Source organism: Furipterus horrens, unplaced genomic scaffold, assembly GCF_987537825.1.
Source record: "Furipterus horrens unplaced genomic scaffold, mFurHor1.1.pri manual_scaffold_2, whole genome shotgun sequence".
NCBI lineage: Eukaryota > Metazoa > Chordata > Mammalia > Chiroptera > Furipteridae > Furipterus > Furipterus horrens.
Genome location: NW_028327172.1, coordinates 101,800,361 through 101,826,142, shown reverse-complemented (window position 1 = coordinate 101,826,142; position 25,782 = coordinate 101,800,361). Strand labels below are relative to the sequence as shown.

The 25,782-nt window shown below is 35.7% G+C and overlaps 1 protein-coding gene across 1 annotated transcript in view; it reads left to right on the top strand.

Moving 5' to 3' along the window:
* WDFY3 (WD repeat and FYVE domain containing 3) overlaps positions 1-25,782 on the top strand; it is a 288,940-nt gene that overhangs the window by 225,351 nt on the left and 37,807 nt on the right. The window contains exons 37-46 of the mRNA XM_090266254.1: positions 998-1,158; positions 2,200-2,429; positions 3,542-3,651; positions 5,442-5,624; positions 6,250-6,407; positions 7,470-7,547; positions 8,864-9,091; positions 15,488-15,541; positions 17,761-17,929; positions 24,262-24,425. Coding sequence (XP_090122380.1) covers positions 998-1,158; positions 2,200-2,429; positions 3,542-3,651; positions 5,442-5,624; positions 6,250-6,407; positions 7,470-7,547; positions 8,864-9,091; positions 15,488-15,541; positions 17,761-17,929; positions 24,262-24,425 — 1,535 coding nt within the window. The remainder of the gene's footprint in view (positions 1-997; positions 1,159-2,199; positions 2,430-3,541; positions 3,652-5,441; positions 5,625-6,249; positions 6,408-7,469; positions 7,548-8,863; positions 9,092-15,487; positions 15,542-17,760; positions 17,930-24,261; positions 24,426-25,782) is intronic.

Genomic DNA, 25,782 nt, shown 5'->3' with positions numbered 1-25,782 from the left:
ATGGACCCAATATTTATGTGTAAAACAAGGATGAAATTTAAAGGAGAAAGAAAATGAATGATTTAGTATATTTGCTACTTGAGTTCTTGGTAATAATTTTAATCATATAACCTTCATGTTATTAAATTACCGATTTTTTACAAAATAATTTGCCAAGAAATCTTTGGTATTGAGTTAACATGCAACTTGCAAAGCATGGTTTGAAATCAAACTTTGTTTTTATCACTTGCGATACTATTTATGTAGTAGTATTTTACTACATCAAGACACGAAATGAAGAGTTTTGCACAATGTGGTAATTTAGAATTAGATGGGAATAATCGTCTAGCACAGGTTCTAGCATTTCTAGAAAGGATGGGCTTAAAGGGGCAGTCTGGTGAGGAGAAGGAACTTGGAGAATTAGCTTGAAGCAGTAGAAGCAGTATGTACATAGCAAGCACCTGATGACGTTGGAGTAGCTTTATAGAAGAGACAGCTTATGGCAGTCATGGAGGGGGCGAAAGGTGGCCCTCGGCATGACCATACTAATTGTACATTATTCACAATTCTCAACTTCTCTTTTGCCTATATAGCTTCATCGCTATTAAAGATTTACTCCAAAATCAAGAGTTTTGTTTAATGGTTTGTTTTACCCTTTATTAGTTTACAGACTCAATTTACAACTAATAAACTGACTTAACTTTTCTCTGAAATGAAGATCATCTGTCACTCACAGGATAGGTTGAAGAACTGTGCTTATCACAGAGGGTCTTAAGGCAATAAGAGACTTCACAGTCAATCTATAACACTTTTATCCTGCAGAAGTTATTTCTTCCAACATTTATCATGATTTCTAGCCATGAACATCATTTTCTTAGACTAGTACATTAGAGCTGTTGGTTTTATTTCTCAGTGTAGCAGATATACTCATTTTGCCTTAGCCTGATTTGTTTGAGGATCTGGTCTTATGCTGGTAGATATCAATTTTCTTAGACACCTTTTTCCTGTTGAAATTTAGGGGAAGATGCATCTCTACCTATAACCAGTGGAGGAAGCTACCAGATATTGGTGAACAATGTGTTTTACTTCACACAACGTGTGGTAGACAAGCTTTGGCAAGGCATGTTCAACAAAGATTCTAAACTTCTTATAGATTTTATAATTCAACTAATTGCACAGGTAATCAGTTGTCACTATTACTTGTAGATTACATGTTTTCTGATTGAAAAATTTTGCCTAACATGTCAAAGCAGTTGGAAATAAGTGTAACTAATAAGATAATGAATGTTAACATTTAACATAAAACTCAGCTTATTAAAAGTGAATTAAAAATACACCTGTAACCCTTTTCCCCATTACCCATACCTGGCACCAGTGTGTCCCTTGTGACAGTGTCTGAATCTCTCAGGCTGTGGTCTCTCATTATCTTCCCACAGGTATTGTGGTTTGCTGCCTAGATAGCTGTTTAGTTTCCTTTTAATTTAAATAAGTTAATATAATTTGATAAGTTTTTTATAGGATGATACATCAATGTAGGAAGCAGCTCTCTTCTTGTACTGGAATATGTACAAAGTAGTCCTTGTTCCTTTGAAGATGTTATTTTAGTGTGTGTTGGTCATACATTTGACTAAGGAATATTGGCCTGGTTTGGCATGAATGATTAATATTATTCAACACATAATATAAAAGTAGGTAATGCTATTATCATGTTTTATTAGCATATGCTGCATAGGGGTTTTTTTGCATTGCCTAAGAATTCCCTGAGAGTTAAATTTGTATTTAAGCCAAAGAGAGAACTTTCAAGTGAAGGGATGGAACTGGAATATCCAAAGTTTTTTACTAAAAACCTTAGGTAATTTTTTTCAGTAATTTTAAGTAGAGATCATTCATCCTAAGAAAACTTGTGCGGGTGAAGACTAGCCCAATGGCATTTCCTCATGTTCTTGGAGAGGCTGCTCTGCCCCACAGGAGTGTCACCAGCTCTCCTCTGTGGCAGATGTGTTTCTACATAGCACTCATCTCATCATTAAATTATATTTATGTATCTCTTGGCTTCTGAACCCCATAATAGCAAGAGCTTTATATTTTTTTAACTTAGTACCCCAGTACTTAGCATGCCATCTGGTACATAATGAACTTCATAAGTGTTCATGTGTGAGTGATAAGCAGGTCTTTTATGTTTGACCATATTACTGAATGAAGTATCTCTCATACCTTTAGTCAAAGAGAAGGTCACAGGGATTGTCGCTGGATGCGGTCTACCACTGCCTCAATAGGACCATCCTGTACCAGTTCTCACGGGCGCACAAAACTGTTCCCCAGCAAGTGGCTCTGCTTGACTCGCTCAGAGTCCTGACTGTGAACAGGAACCTGATCCTGGGGCCTGGGAACCACGATCCGGAATTCGTCAGCTGTCTGGCCCATTGCCTTGTTAATCTGCATGTGGGAAGGTAACTCCTTTAGGTTCACTTTGCCACCTTGAATTTGTGTTTGATGTTATGTTACCAGAAATTCTGTTGTATTTTTATTGATAGTAATGTTTCTTTTTCCTTTCATCTCAGTTTTAAAACTTCCTGCAAAAGGTAAAAGTGTTGCATTTTTGCAATGAAATGAGTATTTTCCTTTAAGTTTCTGTATCTTCAAACTTTTTATGAATCACCACATGTCATATACATAATTTTAAGAAGTTTGCTTTTAACGTAAGCAAAATACACATTGTTGACAGTTAAAATGAAAAAAAATGCAATGAATAATATAATGGTATATGCGAAATGGGTGAAATTAGTATTTTTCCACAGATTGCTTTAACAGGTATTTTTTTAGTGTCCACTGATGTCCAGACATTGAATTGGTGACTGGGATGTGAGCAAGAGAGACCCAATGGCAGGGTGTTGGAGCATGTAGTCTTAGAGAGTAGGACAGATAACTAAGCAAAACCAGTCAGGTGTGCTGAATGCTCTACTAGAACCTAGAAGCAAGGTATTTTGGGAGTTTGTGGCAGGTGCCCCTAACCTGGAAAAAACACCTACTGAGTTACATCTTGAACATGGTCAAGGAGATGGTTAACTCTCTTAAGAGGTTGAAGAAGAGTGATGCAGAAAGAAAGAGCCATCTGTGTGATTGCCCAGCAGGGAGGAAGATATGACATGTTTGGGAAACTGCAAGCACCTCACTGCTACTGGAGCAAAGAGTGGTGTGATAAGAGACTACAGAGGGGGCGGGGGACACAGACATATAAGGAGAAGGTTCTTAAATGAACTTTTTGTAATTTTTAGGTAAAAAAGTTAATCAGAAAGCATCTGAACTATTAGGATGTTCATCTTGATGCTATATAGTTCAGTTACATTTAGTCAAGTGGATCCGTGAGAGTACCCTTTAAAAATGACATTTTTATTATAAACTAGACATTCTATTTTGTGCATCTCCTGAGTGTATGTCTATCAATTATGGAGCTTTGTAATGGAACCAGAAGTTACATGTGTCTGCAGAGAATACTTAGTTATTAAAGTTTTTTTAGCTGCATTCATTTTGTTCATATAGTTTAAACTGACTAATTTTTCAGCAATGTGGATGGATTTGGACTGGAAGCAGAAGCCCGCATGACTACATGGCACATTATGATCCCCTCTGACATTGAACCAGATGGTAGTTACAGCCAAGATATTAGTGAAGGTGAGTACCTCAATTTTTTTCCTTTTCCTTCCCACTCATTTATTAAAAATATTGGCAACCAATCTCCCCATAGGGCATACCTGTACCTCCACTGATATGCCCACCAACATATACGAGCATGTGGCTATGCATGTCCTATACCAAGATGGGAAAAACCACTAACCACTGGTATTGCTAGACTTCAGCATTTTGTAGTAACATTTGGAGACTTAATGATGTAACATTTGCACAATTAATAGTGCAAATACTAACTTGGCACTCACCATAAAGAGAACTGCCTATTAGAGTTAGTCATATTACATTAGAGGTAAATATTGCCTGCAACAGGCTCTCAGTACTATCATTTTTCTCTTTTTTTCTATTTTTGATTTAGTTTTTCCTGCTGATTTTGTAAGTATTATTCATGAAAGTCTTTGGGTGGATTGATTTCTTATTTACACATTGTTTAGTAAAAAAGATTAGATAATTACATTAGTCTTTGTCTCCCCAGCAATACAGTGTGGTGGTTTTGCCTATGATTTTATATTTTGGAAGTCCAGCTCTTATTGTTTCAGTCATTTAAGCATTAACTTATTCTCTCTTCTTTCACCAAAAGTTTTTGAACCCCAGGCACTGAAGACACAGTGATTATTTTCGCCCCCTCACCTGTTCCCCTCAAAGAACTGACAGTTAAGAACATTGGTTCTCAAAGCAGGGTTCTCAGACTAGCAACTCAGCATTTGGGAACTTGTTAGAAATGTAGATTCTCTGTCCTCACTCAGATCTACTGAGTCAGAAACTCGGACTCCAGCTGATTCTGATGCTTGCTGCAGATTGACTGGTCTAGAGCAGGAGTGAGATGAATTAGCAAGGAGCCCAAAGCAAGAGGGAATTAATAGAAAAAACTTTTTTTTTAGTATTTATTTTTTCCTTTTGCAAAAATATTCAAGAACAACTTTAAAAAAATAAAAGCTCGAGCCCTGGCTGCTGTGGCTCAGTGGATTGAGCGCCGGCCTGCGAGCCAAGTGTCGCTGGTTGTATTCCCAGTCAGGGCACATGACTAGGTTGCACTCAGGTCCCCAGTTGGGGGCACAAGTGAGAGACAACCACACAGTGATGTTTCTTTCCCTCTCTTTCTCCTTTCCCCTCTCTCTAAAAGTAAATAAATAAAACAAACAAATAGATAAATAAAAAGATAAATAAATAAAAGCTCTCATTGAATAGCTTCCTAAGCAGCATTCACCCAAATCTCACCCTCACCCAAATCTCAGAACTCACTGTACATATAATGAGAAGGGTGAAAATGAAATCTTTCTCCGGTTTCATTAGCTATTTTATTTTAAGCAGGATGCTAATACAGTATTATGAATTGGTGCATTATGAACCATCTGCTCAAAGCCTTTTACCCTTTTAATTATATTCCTTCATGGGTTAGAAAAGAAAGTAAATCTTTTTAAAAAAACTTTATTTTGAGCTTACCTTAAATATTGAGGTCTAAAGATTTTAAATGAGAGATATGTTCCTTCCTGATATAAAAGAAACTAGATTATGAAATATGTATATGATTTCCAGTTTTATAAATAAAAATATAATCTTTTGCCTGAACAAGGTTTGGTTTGTTTATTTTTAAGTTTTCCAAATAGCCAATCACAGTTTTGGTTCCTGAATAACCCTTTTTACTGATCTGAATAGGATGTGAAGCATTTTATTTTTTCGCAAGTACTATACTTGAAATTCTTAGCTATAATTCATGAAGAAAAATACTAACTTTATATTGTGTTTTTGATCAGTTGCTTTTTATTGTTTTCTAGGGCGTCAGCTTCTCATAAAAGCTGTCAATAGGGTTTGGACTGAATTGATACATAGTAAGAAACAAGCCTTGGAGGAGCTTTTCAAAGTTACTCTACCTGTGAATGAAAGGGGCCACGTGGACATAGCTTTAGCAAGGCCGCTTATTGAAGAAGCTGGTTTGAAGTGCTGGCAGAATCATTTGGGTGAGAAAGCCTACAGAGATCATGTGACCAAGAGATTTACATATGGCTGTTGTATATGGGGGCACTTTAGATTCGTAATGAAAGCTTTTCCAAAAGGCTATTTTGACTGAAGTAGAAATAAAAATCAATACAATATAATCCATTCTAGAATGATTATGCCAAGATAGGGCTTTTCTTCTCTCTGTCTTTTTTTAAATCTAAGATATGTTATACACCAGGCGTCTATGAGTTTGGGAAGTAATATATTGCTCATAGCTTTAGTAGCTCACCATCTTGTCTATGAATCTGCAGTTCCCTGTCTTTAATTCTCAAGTTCAAAAAGCCCAGAAAACCCAAAGTTTTTTCATTAATTTGATCCCAATATTCACTTGGTGGCAAAAACTAACCTATTTTTATTTATTCGACTTGGTATAAATACTCATGCATTTTGTGCAGAAATGTTAACGTGTTAAATTATGGTTTATCACAGTAGACCCTGCGGTAGTATTATATAATATTCAGGATATGTACCGTATCGCCTTTTTAAAATTCAGAACATTTTAAATTCCAAAGTATACCCAGCACCAAAGATAAGATTAATAAATACATGGAGAAATTGTAAAATAATCTAATTTTAATTTCATAGCCCATGAGAAGAAATGCATAAGTCGAGGAGAAGCTTTAATGCCCACTACCCAGTCCAAGCTGTCCCGCGTCAGCAGTGGCTTTGGTCTCTCCAAGTTGACGGGATCGAGAAGGAATCGAAAAGAAAGTGGTCTCAGTAAACACAGTCTTTCCACCCAGGTGCATTATTTAGTTTCATTGATGATATTATTAGAAATTTATATTTCAGTGTTTAGTTGTAATGTGTTATATAACACACTTAACATGTACAAGCAACTGATTTGAAATGAACTGCTGCATTTTTGCTTTAGAAGAGAAAAATAACCAAGATTACGGGAACTTCTCACATTTTATTATGATAAAATTGCATTATATGTTTTGTGTATTTACAGCCATTTTATAAATGGACATACGGATGACATCCAGATATTGATATATAATCAGACTATGGATAATTTTTATAAACTTTCAATAATTTTGTTATTGGTAATTATTCATTTTAAAGCAATAGCAGGACAAAATGGCTTTTAAAAAAATCTTACTGTGACTGATTTTTTTTTTAACTCATCTACTTCAGTGTAAATTTCTTTCTCCTACTATTTCCTTTGCCATCCCAGAGTCTTAATGGGAAAGGCTCTGAGAGAAACAGTGTATATCCATCATTCCATGCATCAGCTTGAGTCTCGGTGAAGCTCACTCTGACATGGAGCCTGGTGTTCAGGGTGTTTAGTAGGGATGCCCTCGTGGTTGTTATGTGTGGAAGAGAGAAGCAGGACTAGTCACAGGGAAGTGTCACGCTACAGTGCAGGTCCAGGGACAGCCTCAGCCAACTTAAGGAGAGCTTTAGTGGTCAGAATGGTCTTTCAGAGTTGAACTGTATTGAGCTGAAATGGCTGAGCCTGCTTACCCCAAATCAAGTAGTCACTCGGTGTGAGGTGCCCCACAGCTCTCTGCAGCTGAGATGATCCCTGAAGGTACTGACAGCATTCCTCCACTCTGGGCAGCAAGTGCTTCCTTGAAGGAGCATTGAGATGGGAGCAGGGGAAGAGTTTTTGTGTTCAGCACTCAATCATCCGTTAGTTTCATCATGTAAATAATTTTCCCAAGTTTTTTTGGGTTTATTTGTAGTGGTACCTCTAACAGAATTTTAACTAATTGTTCAGCATTAATTTCAAGGCTAGTTAACTTATTTTTTTCCAGGAAATACATGAAATTTTAAACTTCTTTTCCATCCATTACTAGGAGATTTCTCAGTGGATGTTTACACATATCGCTGTTGTTCGTGACTTAGTGGACACACAGTATAAGGAATATCAGGAGGTAAGAATTCGTAATCATAATAGCAGTTTGTTTTGCATTGCTTGAGTGGGAAAGGACTCTCTTTCCTACCCATTCTAAGGATAAGCTGCAAAACTGCATTAGTTGTCAGATGATTTTAATTATCTCTGCCAATAGCTACTTTGGCTATTGGTTTTAAGATAGAAATTTTGAATTTCCTATAAACAAACTGCATTAAAAAAAAATCAAATTTGACACAACTGAGTCCTGTTGACATTCAAGAGTGATGTACAGCTTTGTTCCTAATAAAAATTAAAATACAGATCCTTGTCTTTCAGACTTATCAAGGAGATTGTGAAAATGTGTGTCAAAGTTACTGAGAAGTCTCTTAAAATTCTAAAAACATAAAAAACTAAAAAAGTTATTTTATTGTAGGTGCTTGGTGATTATGTCAGTAAAAACTAAATTCAGTAAAAGCTTATTGGTGAATTAAGTATTACTTTACAAATTCTCCTAAATATTTTATTTCTGAAACAACTGTTTGGGGGAATCTATTAAAGATTTCTGAATGATAAATTGCTATTATTTTATGGTTATAAGACTAAATTAGTTATTATAGGGAATTCTGCTACTCCCCTGAACACATAACTACTACTATATCATGTAATTTTATGATTTTTCAGTTAGTAAGCTTTACTGTTGGTTGTATAAAGAAATCTTTATTCTTAGACTTAGGTTGTATATGTATATTCAATGAATCATTAAGTAAGTTAGCTATAACCATCTACTGTTGAAAATGTTTAGTTGAAGTTCCCTATCAGAGCTACATGTTTATATTCTTTACCTAAATTCTTTGGAAATGGTACAAAGCTTGTCAGTAATCTAGTGTTTTAGCAATATTTTTAAATCTGATTTCCTAGATTTTCTCCTGTTTGCTCTGGTAGCTGCTTTACAATTTTGGGATAGGAGTGGATTCATCCTTAAATTGCATTTTTTTTTTTTAAGTAACTCACACTGGACTAACCATTTCAACGTATTTTCATAAGTAATATAACAGTCTTCCTGTGCACTAGTCACACAGTTCCTTCAACTCTCTGTTCAGCTGCACTTATATCCTATGCTATACATACCTGCCATTTACTTGGTGCTAAAATAATCACCTTTCACCACCACAAAACCCCACCTTTTCACAAAATCAGTAGCTTACTTTAACCATAAACAAGTATAATTTATATATTGACTGAAATGATAAGGACTGGTTTCATTTCCAGATATTAACTTGGCTTTAAGGTATTTGTATATTTTTCATTGCTACTCCTACTTTTGCTCAAAAACCAACTTGGACCCCTTCCCTGCAGCGTCAGCAAAATGCCTTGAAGTACGTGACAGAGGAGTGGTGCCAAATTGAGTATGAACTGCTGCGGGAGCGAGGGTTGTGGGGTCCTCCCATTGGTTCCCATCTAGACAAATGGATGTTGGAAATGACAGAAGGGCCCTGCAGAATGAGGAAGAAAATGGTGCGAAATGATATGTTTTATAACCATTACCCTTACATGCCAGAAACGGAACAAGAGACCAATGTGGCAGTAAGTATGCAGAATTACATGTTTGTAATAGCACTTTGAAGTTAGCTTTTCTTTTCTGTAAGCATCTTTTCTTATCAGGTCAATTACCTAAAATACCTAATTTTGAAAATTCAGTATACTATATTAAATTGCTAATGTCAGGGTGGTGGCGGTGGAATAAACGATGCAGCAGCAAAACAAGGAGTTATCACAGTGAAATGGTTCAGATAGCAGACTCTGCTGCAGACTACCGGGATGTAAAACCTGCCTCTGCTGCTGGACTTGCCGGGTAACTTAGTTTCACCTCTTCAGGTTTCTGTTTCCTTGTGCCTAACATGGAGAAAAGAAGGGTTTCACCTCCAAAGCTGTTAGGAGGGAAAATTAAATTAGTTAAAATTAGTAAAGTACTTAGAATAGTGCCTGGCACAGCATAAGCACTACCTGAGTGAGTGTTAAGTAAATTAAACGAATATTGGTACTAAGCAATACTCTTTGACAAAACATAAAGAGCAGCTAAAGAACAATAGCCTGAACATACAGATCTTCCCCATTATGTTAAGAAGTTTCATCACCAACTCCATAGGTTTAAAACAAACAGCATTTGCCCCTAAGTTCCTTCTTATACAGACAAGTTACGCTGCCCAAACCTTCATTTAGGATTTTTCACCAGACTAAAAAAACATTTGTCTAAGCTGATAATGATGTAGGAATCATGTATTTACATATGGGAAAATACTCTCTTTCCCAATAAAGTCACTACAGATTTAAGAGAAAACACAAGAATATAACATCCACTGAATTTAATTCTGAAAATCCTCATAGCATTTCTAAATAGTAATTCAGCTCTTCAGTGTCCAAAAATAATCCTGTGCCTACAAAATGAATAGTGGCTTCCTCCCTAGAATTCACTTGTGTCATGAGATCCCAGCTTCAGGAATTGCAAGGGGATTTCACAGATAATTTTATCCATTCTCCTAATACTGTCATGTCAGTGTATAATCAATTATAAAAACATTATTTGTGGGGTATTTTACATTTTTATACCTTGTCTTCGAAATGCAGTGTGAATTTCATACTTAACAGCACACCTCTGTTCAGACTAGGCACATTTTACGGGCTGAATAGCCACATGTAGACAGTGGCTACTGTAATGGATGGGGTCGCTCAGGAGAACCCATGACTTTTAGTCCAGTGTTTCCTGATTTTTTTAATCCACTTTTCTTATTGATAAACATAAGATTCTTATGTCTTCCTTTAATGTCATCTAAATTTTTAAAAAATATTATTCTGACTTTTTAAAAGATAGTCTGGAAAAAGATATTTTAAGATTCTCCCCCTCTGCAAGAACCTGACAACCCTATGCTTAATTAATCTCCGGACAGACAGGTCACTATAGGATATATTTCATATTTTGTTTCTCCCTGGTTTTTAGCTGCCTCTAAAACAAAGTATTCTAAATAAATCTAAAATAGATCTAGTGTAACTCCTATACCCAACTAGAAACTCCTATCACTACAAAGAATCATACACTGAAGAACATACTGGGTTTGTTTTCTTGCATATTTTGGTTAATGAAAATCTGAGAGGGCAGAAAGTCCAACTGCTTGCCCAGTATAGAAGTTTTACTATATTTTATTAAAAACTCCATTTCAAAACTAGGATTTATAAAGGAGATTTGGAACATGGGTCTTTTAATAAGTAGTACAGATCATACAATGTGAAACAACTTACATTGTTCAATTTTCTTTTCCTTTTGCCAAAGCCCTGGCTTCATTTACTTGTACTCATTGATTCCATCTCTGTCCTGATGCTACTTAGAATGTAGGTTGTAGACCTTCTAATATATAGGCACTTAAGATTTTTCAAGATAGCTCCCTAAAGTCTATTGTTCTCAAAGCTATTCAGTTCTGTCAAGAATACCATATTTGATACAGCTGTAACTTAGAATGCTATAATTTCTAATAACTGGACATGTGAGAAAATAAAACCCATATTTTTGCAGCTTTTTACTGGTAACTGTTTTAGTCAGAGCAAACCAGCAATATAATTTCTAATTTTTAATCTTTTCCCCCTAAGTAAATAATTAAACCTGATTTGATAAAATATTTTTTAAGATTTTATTTATTTTAGAGAGAGGAGAAGGGAGGGAGAAAAAGAGGGAGAGAAACATCAGTGTGTGGTTGCCTCTCATGTGCACCCCCAACTGGGGACCTGGCCTACAACCCAAGCATGTGCCCTGACTGGGAATTGAACTGATGATCCTTTGGTTCTCAGGTCAAAATATTTCTTATTGAATCAATACTCATGTAAATTGAATCCATTCAAGAATACTAAAGTACAGGGTAGGGCAAAAGTAGGTTTATAGTTGTAAGTGTGGGTAAGAGTTTATTCTTATATTATTATTTATTATTATATTATTTTCCATATGAACAACTGCAAACCTACTTTTGCCAAACCCTGTATAACATATACTCTCCTAAATATATGAATAACTCATTATTTATATTTCACTGAGGCATATACTTTCTGAGTTATATAACCATATTTTTAACTTATCCAGTTCTTTCCTTTATAGTGTCATTTATTTTACAGACATATAGTTGATTTTCTATGTCAGATAAAAACAAAATATGTATTTGGAGTTTACACTTACAGCCTTAATATATCATTAGCATTTCACCTACGCAAAGGAGTTCACCAGCCCATGAAACTGAACAGACATTCTCAGAAATAGGCATATACCATATGGAACTTGGTGTTTAACCAGATGGGTTACATATTGGGAAATATAAGGCAGGAGATACATTTCAAAATAGGTAAGAGCAACTGGATAGAGGAGACGATTACAGAATGCAGAATTCAAGCCCAAGTCTAGGTTTATCTGCTAGGATGAAATTTTCTAAAAGAATAATTAGTTTGGTTTTGCCAGTTTAAAAACTTTTGTAGATTTAACATAATATTAAATATCCACTTTTCTTTTATGGAATTTGCAATCTGGCAATGTTGACATCAAAGAAATGCCAAAAACTAGAAACAACTGTTATCCCACCGGCTTCTGTTGTGAAATCAAAAAAGAAGAGTTAATACTTACAAATGCAGTTTTAGTTGCATCTCTAGCAGCCATTGACGTATAGTCAATATTCTCATACCAATTTTACAGATAAGGAATAGAAACCTAGAAAAATTCAGGCACTCTTTCTAGGTCACAGCTACAAAGTAGTGGAGTAATCTATATAATGAGTGTAGTAGGTTGACAGTTCTTCAGAAGTTGAATCATTTTTTTAAAAAAAGATTCTATCCGTTTTGTGGTTTTGTGACATTATCTGTAAATAGTTACTTTCTTTCAGACAGAAACCATATATTAAGCATTGTCTTTCTGATGCCAGCAAAGTACCTAGAACTTAATAAATTTTGACTGACCTGACTACCAGCATTCTCTCTTCCTAAGTTTTAGCTATTATCCATTGCTTCCTGTTCATCCTATAGAATTTTCCTAATTCTGAAATTTTTCCACTAAGAAGGGCTAAAGCCAGATTTTATGGGGCCTGAAGTTTATACACCTTGAAAAGGGCTCTTTAAGAAAAGGAGTACAGAGTTAAGAATACGAAGTTATTAGGGCAAACCCTGCTTCCAGGGTTTTGAAAGGAGCCCGTGGGAGTTGACAGCTGTTAAGTTTTAAGCTTTATCCACTTCATTGTAAATCCACCTCCACCCTAAATTGTATTAGATATTGCCACCCAGACGCAGAGCTTAATCTTTCTTCCATTTCAGCTCCCATAAATGTGTTGCCCTTCTGCATGAATCTTTATAAAATATAGTCAGTACATTTTGCAATGTAATAGGTATGTGCCGACCTAAAAATTTCTTTTAAAGCCTTTTGATAGGTAAGTAGGCTTTACCTGGAGTGAGGGCCTTATTGATTAAGAATAATTATTGCTTCGAAGTATCATTTACTTCAAAAGTCCTGTTGCTTAAGCTGAAAGAATACAGTGATAATTAAAAGTTGTTTTCTTGTTTTATAATCTTTGATGTGTTAGAAACGAATCAAATGATTTTTCTCAGTCATTAAAGTTTTATTTCTTAAACCTGGATAATACATACTGTATAAAAATAACATACCTATTCTAAGCTTTGAATGTTTAATTCTTGATTTTTAGAGTGTATGTTATAGAATATAGAACATATTTTAGTGTTTTATTTGCCACAGACTCAAAAGCTTTAAAATTTTCTCAACTAAAATTATTTTAATAAAAGGAGCAGTGATAATAATTATGTCATGAGAAAAATTGGTGTATGTGTAAAATTCTGTATTCTTACATGAAAATAATTTATCCTCTCTGCACAGTGACTTTGCTTGGGGGATATTTTCATAACTGAAACAACTAAACTAAATTGCAGTATAATTCTATATTTAAGTGGTAATATCAGTTATAGATTTTGTTAAGAAGTGAGCCTAGAATATGATGAAAATATAAAATCTGGTTATTTTAAAAATTGTCTTATTACCCTAAGTCCTATGGAAGGAAGGAAGATTACATATTTTGTCATTTAAAAAGTATTTAATCATTAAAGCCAGGTTTTAATTCTGTAATCCCCTTATTTTCACAGAATAATCTCAAAATTTACTGTTCTTGCAGATATCATTTGAATAAAAACCTCAGTGTCTGCCTATTAATGTTACACTGCTCAAGACAGAAGAGTGAAACACTTACTGGAAACTTCCTTTTTTAATTAAAGGAGTCTTTTATGGCTGCCTCCACATATATTTTTATATGATATATAGATGTCATAGGACTCAGAAACTATGCAACTCATTCAGGAAATTCTATTGCCATCATTATAGAAAAAGTTGAAGTAAAGAAACTAAGAAATTATTTTCTAGAAAATTTGATATTGAGAAATTGAGGTTTCTATATAAACATAATTATAACTAATATTTAAAAAGCTGTGGTAATACTAAAATTATTGGTATAACATATATCTTAGCTATTTAATGCTCCGCTACCTTTTAGTAAAATAAGAACTTCAGTTAGTGGATCAGTGAGCACACATGTATTAAACCAGCAGTACTCTATCGTATACTGCAGAGAAAATATAAGAGTATACATGTCAGATCCTGCCCGCAGTCTGATTGTGGGTTATATAGTGGATATCAAGTTGGATTTGACAATAGTAATTGGTCCATGTCCGTGTTGCTATATTGGCTCATCACACATCGATCCAGCATTCTGTCTTGTTTTTTTTTTTAGGGATTTCAAAGTGAGTTGCAGAATCCTCCGCATGCATATCAATAGAGTTCATTATTTGTTTATAATTTTTTATGTAAATTCTATATACATCGAAACACAGAAACCAAAGTTTACCATTCAATGAGTTCTAACAGATGTGTAGTATACACTTGAGTAACCCAGACTCTTATCAAATAGGGAACATGCATGTATATTTTAAAGATTATTCTTCAATATAGGGTGTGCTTTTAAAAGTTTGCTTTGAAAAAGAAAGGTTTACTAAAACCATGTGAAGTGCAGTATGCCCAGTAGTCCAGTGTTTTTTTGCCCAGGGAAGCAAATACCTGTGAAAGCATTTTGCCTGCTAATGTTTACTGTAGGGAAAGATAGTAGAAGTCATTTTCAGATGCAAACCATGAAAAGAAAGAAAAATTGGAGATAGTTCTTAGGTGCATTATTGTCTGTAGCTGTCTGTGTGTTTACCTTCATATGCCACATACTATGGCTCAACAGAAATTTCCTTCTTGATAATTGGAATTTTATTCTGAGAATAAAATGTAAAAGCAGCCACCTAATTCTTAGAAGTATTCTTTATGAAAACTTTTGGTTTGGAGCCTGATGATCCAATCTGCCTTTTGCTTTCAGCCATTCTGGGCTTATAGCTGTGAAGGTAGTGAAAGGAAGTAGGGCCTTGAGCTTTTAAGGGAGGATTTTTTTTTTTTTTTTTTAAATAACAAGCTCTTAGTGATTTCTGTGGTGTTAGGATATGGTATATAATCATTTAAACCATTTGTTCCTCTTACAAAACAGATCTGGGGGATAGTCACAGGGAGAGGTAGGGGGAAGATAATAGCCGGCATTAGATTCTGTTATTCAGTGTTGCCTGTAAATCATTCGTGACCATGGCACAGTGCTGAAGTTGTGTCTGTGTGATTTTTAAATATGTTCTGTTCAGTAGCTCTGAGAATTTTAGTATATTTTAATTTCACTCTAAAACCATTGCTAATTGAGAAAAGTAATCACAAAACGCTCAGTGATTATTTCAAGCAGCTTAGGATATCGTGTTTATTTTCTTTGAGCAAGTGCATGTTCCATATTTCATACAGTCCTTAAGAAAATTTTATTTTTTGTTGTGTTCTTTATGTTTTTTTTTTTTCTGATGTGTTTATACTTAATGCCCTGTTTTCAGTCTGAGATCCCAAGTAAACAGCCTGAGACACCCGATGATATGATTCCTCAAAAGGTAAAATATAAATTACCATAAAAGAATGCAAAACACTTGCAGTTTTGTTTTTGAGGGTTTTTTTGTTTTGTTTTGGTGCATGGTAGATTAGACTAACTTAAAGATTGACTTTCAATTTGCTCTTCCTGTAAGTTTCTTAGAGTTGAAAGTTGGTTTCATTCATGCTGAGAACTGTTGTAGTCTTTCTCGGCTTTGCTCTAATTGGCTTCCTAGGGCCTGTGTGCTGCTCACTAACAGGCAGAGTATTCACTGCTCTCACCATAAAATGTGTATGGCTTCATACTAAACTAACAAATTCTGATATGTGTTAGTAATGGGCAGCCTGACACCTTCAACATTTTTTCAATTATTCATTTAATTTTTCAAGATACCAAACTGTGTTTTGAGAATGCAAGGGTATCCTCTTTTAAAATTATATACTAAGAGTATATGATCACTCTTCAAAATACAATTTAAATTTATTTTAATTTGTTAAAAAATTATAATTGGGTTTTTTTTTTCCTGAAAGTTTCTACATATAATTCAAGGGGGGAAAATGTAGTTCTTTAAAACACAGAAATATACCCCCAAATATTTAGGGACAATGCTTATGGTTCCAAGTTTAAATCTGTAGACATCCCACATGGGTTAATTCATTGTCTTGCCCATCACTAGCTCTGCTTTCATCTTTTTAAAAATGAACAATTGTGAGTTGAAGGTAATTGTTATACCTCATATAGAAGATTTATGACAGTACAAATTTTACTACCTTGCTTTCATTTCAAAAATATTGCAATATTCTTATCAATTTGCTCATTAGGTTGATCTTTACATAATTGTAATATTATTTTACATCATTCTAATGCTTTCCTATGTTATATAATAGATTTCAGTTTCCATTTGGGCATATCATTCTTTAGTTAGCTTGGAGCTCTATTCCCTGACTCTGCCTGAAGTTAAAAGACGGGCAGTGTAGCTGTAGATAGATACCTTCTTATCCCAAAATTGATTTATTTTATCTTCCAACCAATTGGACGTTTGTTTTCTACTTCAGTTTGAAATCATTTTTTTAAAAAGGTCTTGCTTAAAGTAAGCATTTTTGAAGACAATACATATTGCTGCCTGGGTTTGAAGAGCTGGCTGATAGAATGTTTTTAATTAGATTTTCTTATTCATTGGGAAGGAGAAGGAAAATAATGTTTACAAAGGGAACATTTAAAAGTATGATTCAAGTTCTATCTTTCCCTTAATTGTTAATCCAAAGTTCGAGTCTTAATTCTGTTGGAGGAACCTTCATACAGATAAACTTTTCCCTCTGGTTTTACATTTTGATAGACAATTTTAGACAAGTTTTTATTGTATTTGAAAAAAAGAAAAAGGTTTAGGTCAATCGGAGAACCTGTTTTTGGATAAATACTAATTATCCTGAAACACAAATGCTCTTATATCATGCCAAAAATTTAATTTTTTTCAAATATTTCTAGGTAATAAAGTTCTTCTTCAAAGTGGACTTATACATGTTCTTAATATACTTCTAGTTAGTAAGTTTATGGGTCACATTCTTCTACACAATGAACAGTGAGAATGTTTTAACAAACTGGAGAAACCACCTCAGAATGGCAGACCAACCAGAGAGTACCATCTGGCCTGAAGCCGGTTGATTCTCTGAAGGTTCGGGCCATTTGCAGAGTTCCAGTGAGACCTGGGAATATGAGAAAGAACAGGGCAGTTCTGAGTTTCTACCTCCAAAAAGCTGAAGTAAACACTCATACAGAGGACTCCAACTGCATGGCTGGCCCTTGAGGCCTGACCTACATACTTTACTAGGGTGAAAGCAAAGTACCAGGCTCCTCACAGACTAAACATCTCCTTGGAATTTGATGCTCTTCAACACTGGGCATGCTCTTCACTATACTGGATAGGGAGATTTTCTGATACATCACTGAGGTGGTACTGTACTAACATGGAGCAGCTATTTGACTAGAGATTATTTATTTCTATTTCAGGAAGAACAAAACTGCTAATAATGTTTTATATGTCTTTTAAAAATAAATAGAATTTAAAAATAAACTTAATCCAAAAATCTATGGGTTTATTGTGTATAAAAAAGGCCTATTAAAAATCTCTTAACAAAAAAGGTGACACATAAAGAAGTCTTGACACCATACCTTCCTTTGGGAAGCTTATATTTTAATTCTAGAAGATAGTTATTTGAGTTCTTTTCTCTTGTTATTTCTTAGAAACCTGCTAGGTATCGAAGAGCCATAAGTTATGACAGTAAAGAATACTACATGCGGCTGGCCTCTGGCAATCCAACCATTGTACAAGATGCCATCGTAGAGACTTCAGAAGGTGAAGCTACTCAGCAAGAACCAGAGCATGGTGAAGACACTATTGCCAAAGTCAAAGGTTAGTCTTCTTATTGATTTTAGTTTAAAATCATTTGGAGCATTTCTTATATTTGAATTTATAGGAAAATGTGAGCAGCTGTAAACAGTGGGGCCAACCTTAAAGGTATCCATAAATATTATATCATCTCATCCTTCATAAAATTAATTTCTGTATCAAAACTAAAGCTACTGGCTCTTGTTTACTGCCTATACATGAATGTAATGTACCTGTTGCCTTGATAATTTTTTATTGTATTCTGCAGAATTCTCAGTGGCACCCAATATTTTCAATTAAGGCCAAAATAAGTAAATAAGTATTTTCAAAATTAAAGCAACCACTAAAAATGTGCCACTAGTGCATGTTAACCAACAATAAGCAATAAGGGTATTTCTTCCTGTGATTTTCCAGATCTGTACTTTATGTAGCTTAGTAAAGCAAACATACAGTGAGAATTGTGCTAGGATGGCCATGGGTTTGGTTTTTTCAGAGTATTTCTTTAATTGTATTTTTTTCCATTACCCTTATACCCCCACCTCCAATCACCACACTGTTGTCTATGTCATCAGTCATTTGTCCTTTTTGCTCAATCCCTCCACCCCCTACCCTCCCTACAGCCTTAGCTGTCATCCTTCTCTCTCTTTTGCTTCTTAGTTCAGTTTGTTCATTAGATTCCACATATGAGTGAAATCACATGGTATCTATCTTTCTCTGACTGGCTTATTTCACTTAGCAAAATGTTCTTTGGGTCCATTCATACTGTTGCAAATAGTAAAGTTTTCTTCTTTTTACAGCCAAGTCGTATTCCATTGTGTAAATGTCCCATAGTTGTTTTATCCACTCATCTACTAGTGGATACTTGGGCTACTTCCATATCTTGGCTATTGTAAATAACACTGTAATGAACATAGGGGTGCTTATGTTCTTTTGAATTAGTGTTTTGGGTTCTTTTGGATATATTCCCAGAAGTGGGATTGCTGGGTCAAAAGACAGGTCCATTTTTAATTTTCTGAGTTATCTCCATACTACTTTACACAGTGGCTGCACCAGTCTGCATTCCCACCAACAGTGCGAAAGGATTACCCTTTCTCCACATCCTCACTGGCACTTGTTGTCTGTTGATGTATTGATGATAGCCATTGTGAACTGGTGTGGGGTGATGTCTCATTGTGGTTTTAATTTGCATTTCTCTGATGATTAATGACATTGAGCATCTTTTCATGTGTCTCATAGCCATCTGTATGTCTGCTTTGGAGAAGTGTCTATTCAGGTCACTTGGCCATTTTTTTAATTGGCTTCTTTGTTTTTGTAGTGTTGAGTTTTATAAGTTATTTATAAGTTTTGGATATTAACCCTTTATCAAATGTATCAGTGAATATGTTCTCTCATTCTGTGGGTTGCCTTTTTATTTTGTAGATATTTCCTTTGCTGTGTAACGACTTTTTAGTGATGGAGTCCCACTTGTTTATTTTTTCTTTTGTTTCCCCTGCCTGAGGAGGTACATCTGATAAAATATTATTATGTCCCAGACTTCGTTGCCTATATTTTCTTCTACTATTTTTATGGTTTGGGGTATAACATTTAATCTGTTTTGAGTTTATTCTTGTGTGTGGTGTAGAGAAGTGGTCTCTGCCCTGGCTGGTTTAGCTCAGTGGATTGAGCGTCTGCCTGCGAGCTAAGTGTCGCTGGTTCGATCTTCCAGTCAGGGTACATCAGAGAAGGAAAACTCTAACTCCAAAAAACCTCCGCTGCCTTGCGGCATACCTCTTCAGGGGAAAGGCTAAGGGAGTAAACCCCGACAGAAAATCCGGAGCCGGAGTCCCTAAGGCGGTTTGACGTTGTAGTCAACACCGGCAACTCCTGCGGCGCACCTGAACCCAAGCTGTATCGACTCCGTCTTTCCCTTGGACCCTTCAGCTGCGAAGAGAGGCGGGGTCTGCTGCATGGGCAACAGGAGACCCTCCATATTACCCTGCCCAGGCTCTGTAGCTTCAGTGTCATCGCAAGATGTCGATTCAACATGGGAGGAGACAGATACCATGTCACTCCCGAGTCGGACTGCACAACCATTCTCGGCGGTGCAGATAGACTCTTAAGAAGCTACACCATCGTCTCTCGAGACGGACGGCTGCCGACGACGAGAGAAGTGGTCTAGTTTCATTTTTCTGCATGTATCTGTGCAATTTTCCCAACACCATTTATAAAATAAACTATTTTAGCCCATTATATGTGTTTGCTTCCCCTCTCAAATATTAATTGTCCATAAAGATGTAGGTTTATTTCTGGGCTCTATGTTGTTCCCTTGAACTTTGTGTCTGTTTTTATGCCAGTTCCATGCTGTTTTGATTATTATGGCCTTATAGTATAGTTTGATTTTAGATAGTGTGATTCTTCCAAATTTGTTCTTCATTCTCAGGGTCACTTTTGCTATGTGGGGCCTTTTGTGGTTCCATAGAAATTTTTGAAATATTTGTTTTAGTTCTGTGAAATACGTTGTTGGAATCTTAATAGGAATTGCATGAATCCATAGAGTATGGACCATTTAATGATGTTAATTCCTCCTATCCATGAAAACTGTATATGCTTCGACTTATTTGTATCTTCTTCAGTTCTTTCTTCAGTATCTTATAATTTTCAGAGTACAAGACTTTCCCGTCCTTGATTAACTTTATTCCCAGGTATTTTATTCTTTTTGTAGCAACTGTGATTGGGATTTCTTTCTTAATTTTCCTTTCTTTTTGTTCATTATTGCCTTATAAAAATGCAGCTGATTTCTGGATATTAATTTTGTATCCTGCTACTTTGCTGAATTCATTTATCAGTTTTAGTAGTTTCTTGGTGGAATCTCTAGGGTTCTGTATGAACACAATCATGTCTTATGCAAATAAAGACAGTTTTACTTCTTCCTTTCAAATTTGGGTGTGTTTTATTTCTTCTTGTCTTATTGCTGTGGCTATGACTTCCAGTACTGTGTTGAATAAGAGAGGTGAAAGTGGACATCACTGTATTGTTCCCAATCTTAAAGGGAACCCTTGTAGTTTTGGCCCATTGAGTATGATACTGGAAATGAGTTTCTCATATATGACCTTTATTATGTTATTTTTTACTGTCTTTATTTGGTTTTGGAATTAGGATAATGATGGATGCATGAAATGAGCTTGGGAGCCTTCCCTCCTCTTGAATTTTTAGAAATAGTTTGAGGAGGAGAGGTGTCAGTTTTTCTCAGAATGTTTGGTAAAATTCACCTGTAAATCTATCCAGTCCAGGGCTTTTGTTTTTTAGCAGTGTTTTTTTTTTTTGTTTGCTTGTTTGTTTGTTTGTTTGTTTTTACTGCTTCAATTTCACTAGGTGTAATGTGTTTATCAGATTCTCTGATTCTTCCTGATTTAGTTCTGGAAGATTTTATATTTCTAGAAATTTATGCATTTTGTCCAGGTTGTCCAATTTGTTGGCATATAGTGTTTATAATATTTTCTTACAATCTTTGTATTTCTTTGGTGTCAGTTGTTATTTCTCCTCTTTCATATCTGATTTTATTTATTTGGGTCCTCTTTCTTTGTGAGTCTGGTTAAATGTTTGTCAGTATTTTATCTTTTCAAAGAATGAGCTCTTGGATTCATTGATCTTTTGTATCCCTTTTTTGTAAGACTCTTTTGTTTATTTCTGCTCTGATCTTTATTATTCCTTCTTTCTACTCACTTGGGGCTTTGTTTGTTGTTCTTTTTCAGGTTCCTTTAACTGTGATGTTAGGTTGCTTATTTGAGCTTTTTCTTGTTTCTTGAGATAGGCCTGTAATGCTATGAATTTCCCTCTTAGAATTGCTTTCCCTGTGTTCCACAGATTTTCTTTGGATTGTTGTATTCTCATTTTTAATTGCTTCAAGTTATCTTTTGATTTTTCTGTGATCTCTTCGTTGACCCATTCATTGTTTAATAACATGTTATTTAGCTTTCATATCTTCGTGTATTTTTCAATGTTCTTATGATTTATTTCTAGTTTCATACTGTTGTGTTCAGAGAAGATGCTTGATGTAATTTCAATCTTAAATTTATTGAGACTTGTTTTGTGTACAAACATGTGGTCTATCCTAGAAAATACTCCATGTGCACTTAAGTATGTATATTCTGCTGTTCACGGGTGAAATACTCTGAGAATATCAATTAAATCCGTTTGATCTAGTGTGTTGTTCAAGACTGCCATCTCCTTGTTGATTTTTCTATCTGGAAGATCTATCCATTGACGTCAAAGGGGTGTTAAAATCCCCAACTATGACTGTATTTCTGTGGAGCTCTCCCGTTATGTCCAGCAGGATTTGCTTTACATATTTAGGTTATAAGGCTTCTCTCCAGCTAGTGTGCAGTTGGTTATTCAGGATGGTTTTTCTATAATTTAGTTGTAATTCCAGTTAGGTCCTATGAGGAGGTTAGTGTAGCTTCCACTTACTTCTCCACCTCTTAGATCCTCTACCATCGGCTTTTTGGTTCTTTGCTTTTACATATGTGTGCGTGCTGCCTCCTTTCTACAGTTTCTCCATGATCTGGAACTTAACATACCCTCCCCAGTTTTAAAGACACTGGTAAATAATTAAGCCATCCTTCTCTGTAACCTTTTCTAACTCCCCTGTCCACCAAAAATAGCACTCTGCTCATATTTCTTATAGTAATTTCAGTGATTTTTCACCGCTTTATGTTTTTCTAAATTACAAATTTCTCAGGGGTAGAGATTATTTTTCATCTCATTTTATACCTTTTGACACATGGCTAGCACTAAATGAGGATTCAGTCAGTATTTAATAAATCAGTTCATTGTTTTAACTTTTTTTAATCCTCTGATTCACTAAATTCAAAAGTCTGGGCATATTTTATAAATAAAGCTCCAGAGTATAAATTACAAACTGTAAATTAAAAATCAACTCCACAGCCTATAGATTAAAACTAGTAGAGTATAACAATCTCAACAACAACAACAAAAAATACACCATTGAAAACTGTGATTCATTATAATATGCCTATCCTCTCATGACTCTGGCTTACTAAACATTTCATAACTGATATAAAATTTTCATAGAATCCTTGTAACTTTTAGTAGTTGAACAGAGCTACAACATCTTAATTTTCTTGATACTGTGCCAGCAAAATTATTGAGATGGCTCCAGAGCTGTATTTACTGGGCGTTAGCCCCCAAAGTATAATTCACAGTTAGATGACTTATGTCTGAGTCATCGGTACTTAACTTCTCGTGGCCTCATTTTCCTAATCTCTAATAGAGCTAAAACCACAAATACAAGTGTCACTACTGTACTAAGCAAGGTGTTATGCTAGACATAGAGTTGGAGGTTTTGATTCATCCAACTAAAAGTAATGCAGCTGTAAGCTTTTCCCCTCGTGGATGTCCTCAGCAGGACTTAATCTCTCTTGCTTACTTATTACACTCTTTTATATGTGAAAATACAGTTCTTCCCATGGCAAAGCAGAACCTCTGACAATACATATTCAAAGCTTAAGATCCTAACTGGCTGACTTACACTTTTTCAAAATTCTTAGAGCAACGATCATTCGTAGATGTAACATGGTTTTTTTTTTATACAACTAAGGCTATTAATTTAATGAAATGTGGGATTTAGAATGTATTTTGAGTGCTTCTCATATTTTGGGATCTCATCAACTGATTTTAATGTCATCTGTGATTATTAATAAAATTATCAAAATGTAGACAGTAAAATGTTTCCTTAATCTGCAAATTAAATCTGTAATCTAAATAATTCTGTTCTTATCCTTTATGAATTGATGAAATGATCATGTATAAATGACTATACTATTGCTTGTGACATAAGTCTTAAAACAGCCTTTGTGAACCCTCCAAGTAGGTGGGATCTCTTGGAATCATGTTTGTAAATTGTAATTTTCACTTCTGTTTCTGATAGTAATTGATCATTTATTCATGGTACCCCCTCAATGGCATTTGTCCATAAGCAACATCATCCTTACTATTAATTATGCTAAACTGTTTATCATCATCGTCTGATACTTATTTAGGCTGTTTATCAACCAGAATGCTAAATGTTTTTTACATAATTACCTCATTTTGTCCTCCAACAAATCTCTAAGATAGATTGTATTTTTATCCCTGTTTTATAGATAAGAAAACTGAGGATCAGAGAGGGCAAATGATTCTCCGAGGTCACACAGTCCTTAAACTCCAAAGTCTATATTGTTAACCACTGAGCTGTGCTGCCTCCTTCTGTCTTCCAGAGTTATCAAATTGGAACTGTATACAAGAGACTGCATGAGACTAAAATGCTTCCCAAATGGCCCCTGCAAGCTCACGTGGCCCTCTTGGTTGTTTTCCTATAGGTCTGGTCAAGCCTCCTCTAAAACGGTCTCGATCTGCACCTGATGGAGGAGATGAGGAGAACCAGGAACAGTTACAAGACCAGATTGCTGAGAGCAGCTCTATAGAAGAGGAGGAGAAAACAGATAATGCCACCTTACTGCGCCTATTAGAGGAAGGAGAAAAGGTATTGTGCTCTAAACAGTAAGGATTGTATTTAAGTAACTTGTCTCCATTTTACAAGCCTAGTTGATAGGGTGGCAGAAGATAAATATTTCAGTCTCTATGATGAAATACAATATTAAAGAAACTTTTGGGTTCAGTACTCTACATACTTCGTCTTCAGGATTTTCTGACCTAGCAGAACACACTAAACAGCATGAAGTTTCATCAGTTACAATATTAACAATTTACACATAGTTCACCGTCTTCCTCTATGCCCTTTATTAGACTGCAGTTCTTACTATGCAGTAGTGTCTCGCTACATCGCGGTTCACTTATTGCGGCCTCACTGTATCACGGGATTTTTTAAAATATTGTATTTATTTATTGCGGATTTTTTGCTATATTGCAGGATTTTGTGGTACTCTATATGTATTTATATGCATAGTATTTATGATTTTCTGCCCTGGCTGGTTTAGCTCAGTGGATTGAGCGTCGGCCTGCGAGCTAAGTGTCGCTGGTTCGATCTTCCAGTCAGGGCACATCAGAGAAGGAAAACTCTGACTCCAAAAAACCTCCGCTGCCTTGCGGCATACCTCTTCAGGGGAAAGGCTAAGGGAGTAAACCCCGACAGAAAATCCGGAGCCGGAGTCCCTAAGGCGGTTTGACGTTGTAGTCAACACCGGCAACTCCTGCGGCGCACCTGAACCCAAGCTGTATCGACTCCGTCTTTCCCTTGGATCCTTCAGCTGCGAAGAGAGGGGGGGTCTGCTGCATGGGCAACAGCAGACCCTCCATATTACCCTGCCCAGGCTCTGTAGCTTCAGCGTCATCGCAAGATGTCGATTCAACACGGGAGGAGACAGATACTACCATGTCACTCCCGAGTCGGACTGCACAGCCATTCTCGGCGGTGCAGATAGACTCTTAAGAAGCTACACCATCATCTCTCGAGACGGACGGCTGCCGACGACGAAACAAGAAAGAATTTTTACTAAGGACATATCCTGCTCGTTGGAAAGGAAACAATACTTACATTGAGATTTAGCAGCTCTTCCTCCTATGAGGAAAAGACTATTTCTGCCAATCTGGGCTTTTTTACAATGGCACAACAAACAGTCCGCCAGACAGGCAGGATCCAGGTTGTAGTGGATAGGGACAGATACCCCAATTCTAGTTCCAAGAGTTGTTATGGAAAAGGAAGTGAGCTGTGCGGAAGACAAGACGGCAAACAGTTGCTAACATGATTATGTACATTATCTTGCTCTCACAAAAAGCCAGTGTACATTTGAAACTTACAAACAAAGACACAGAGGCCCATAGAAATTAGGAAACTTGGCTAAATCTATAAGTAACAGAACTGGGAATTCACTCAGAATTGT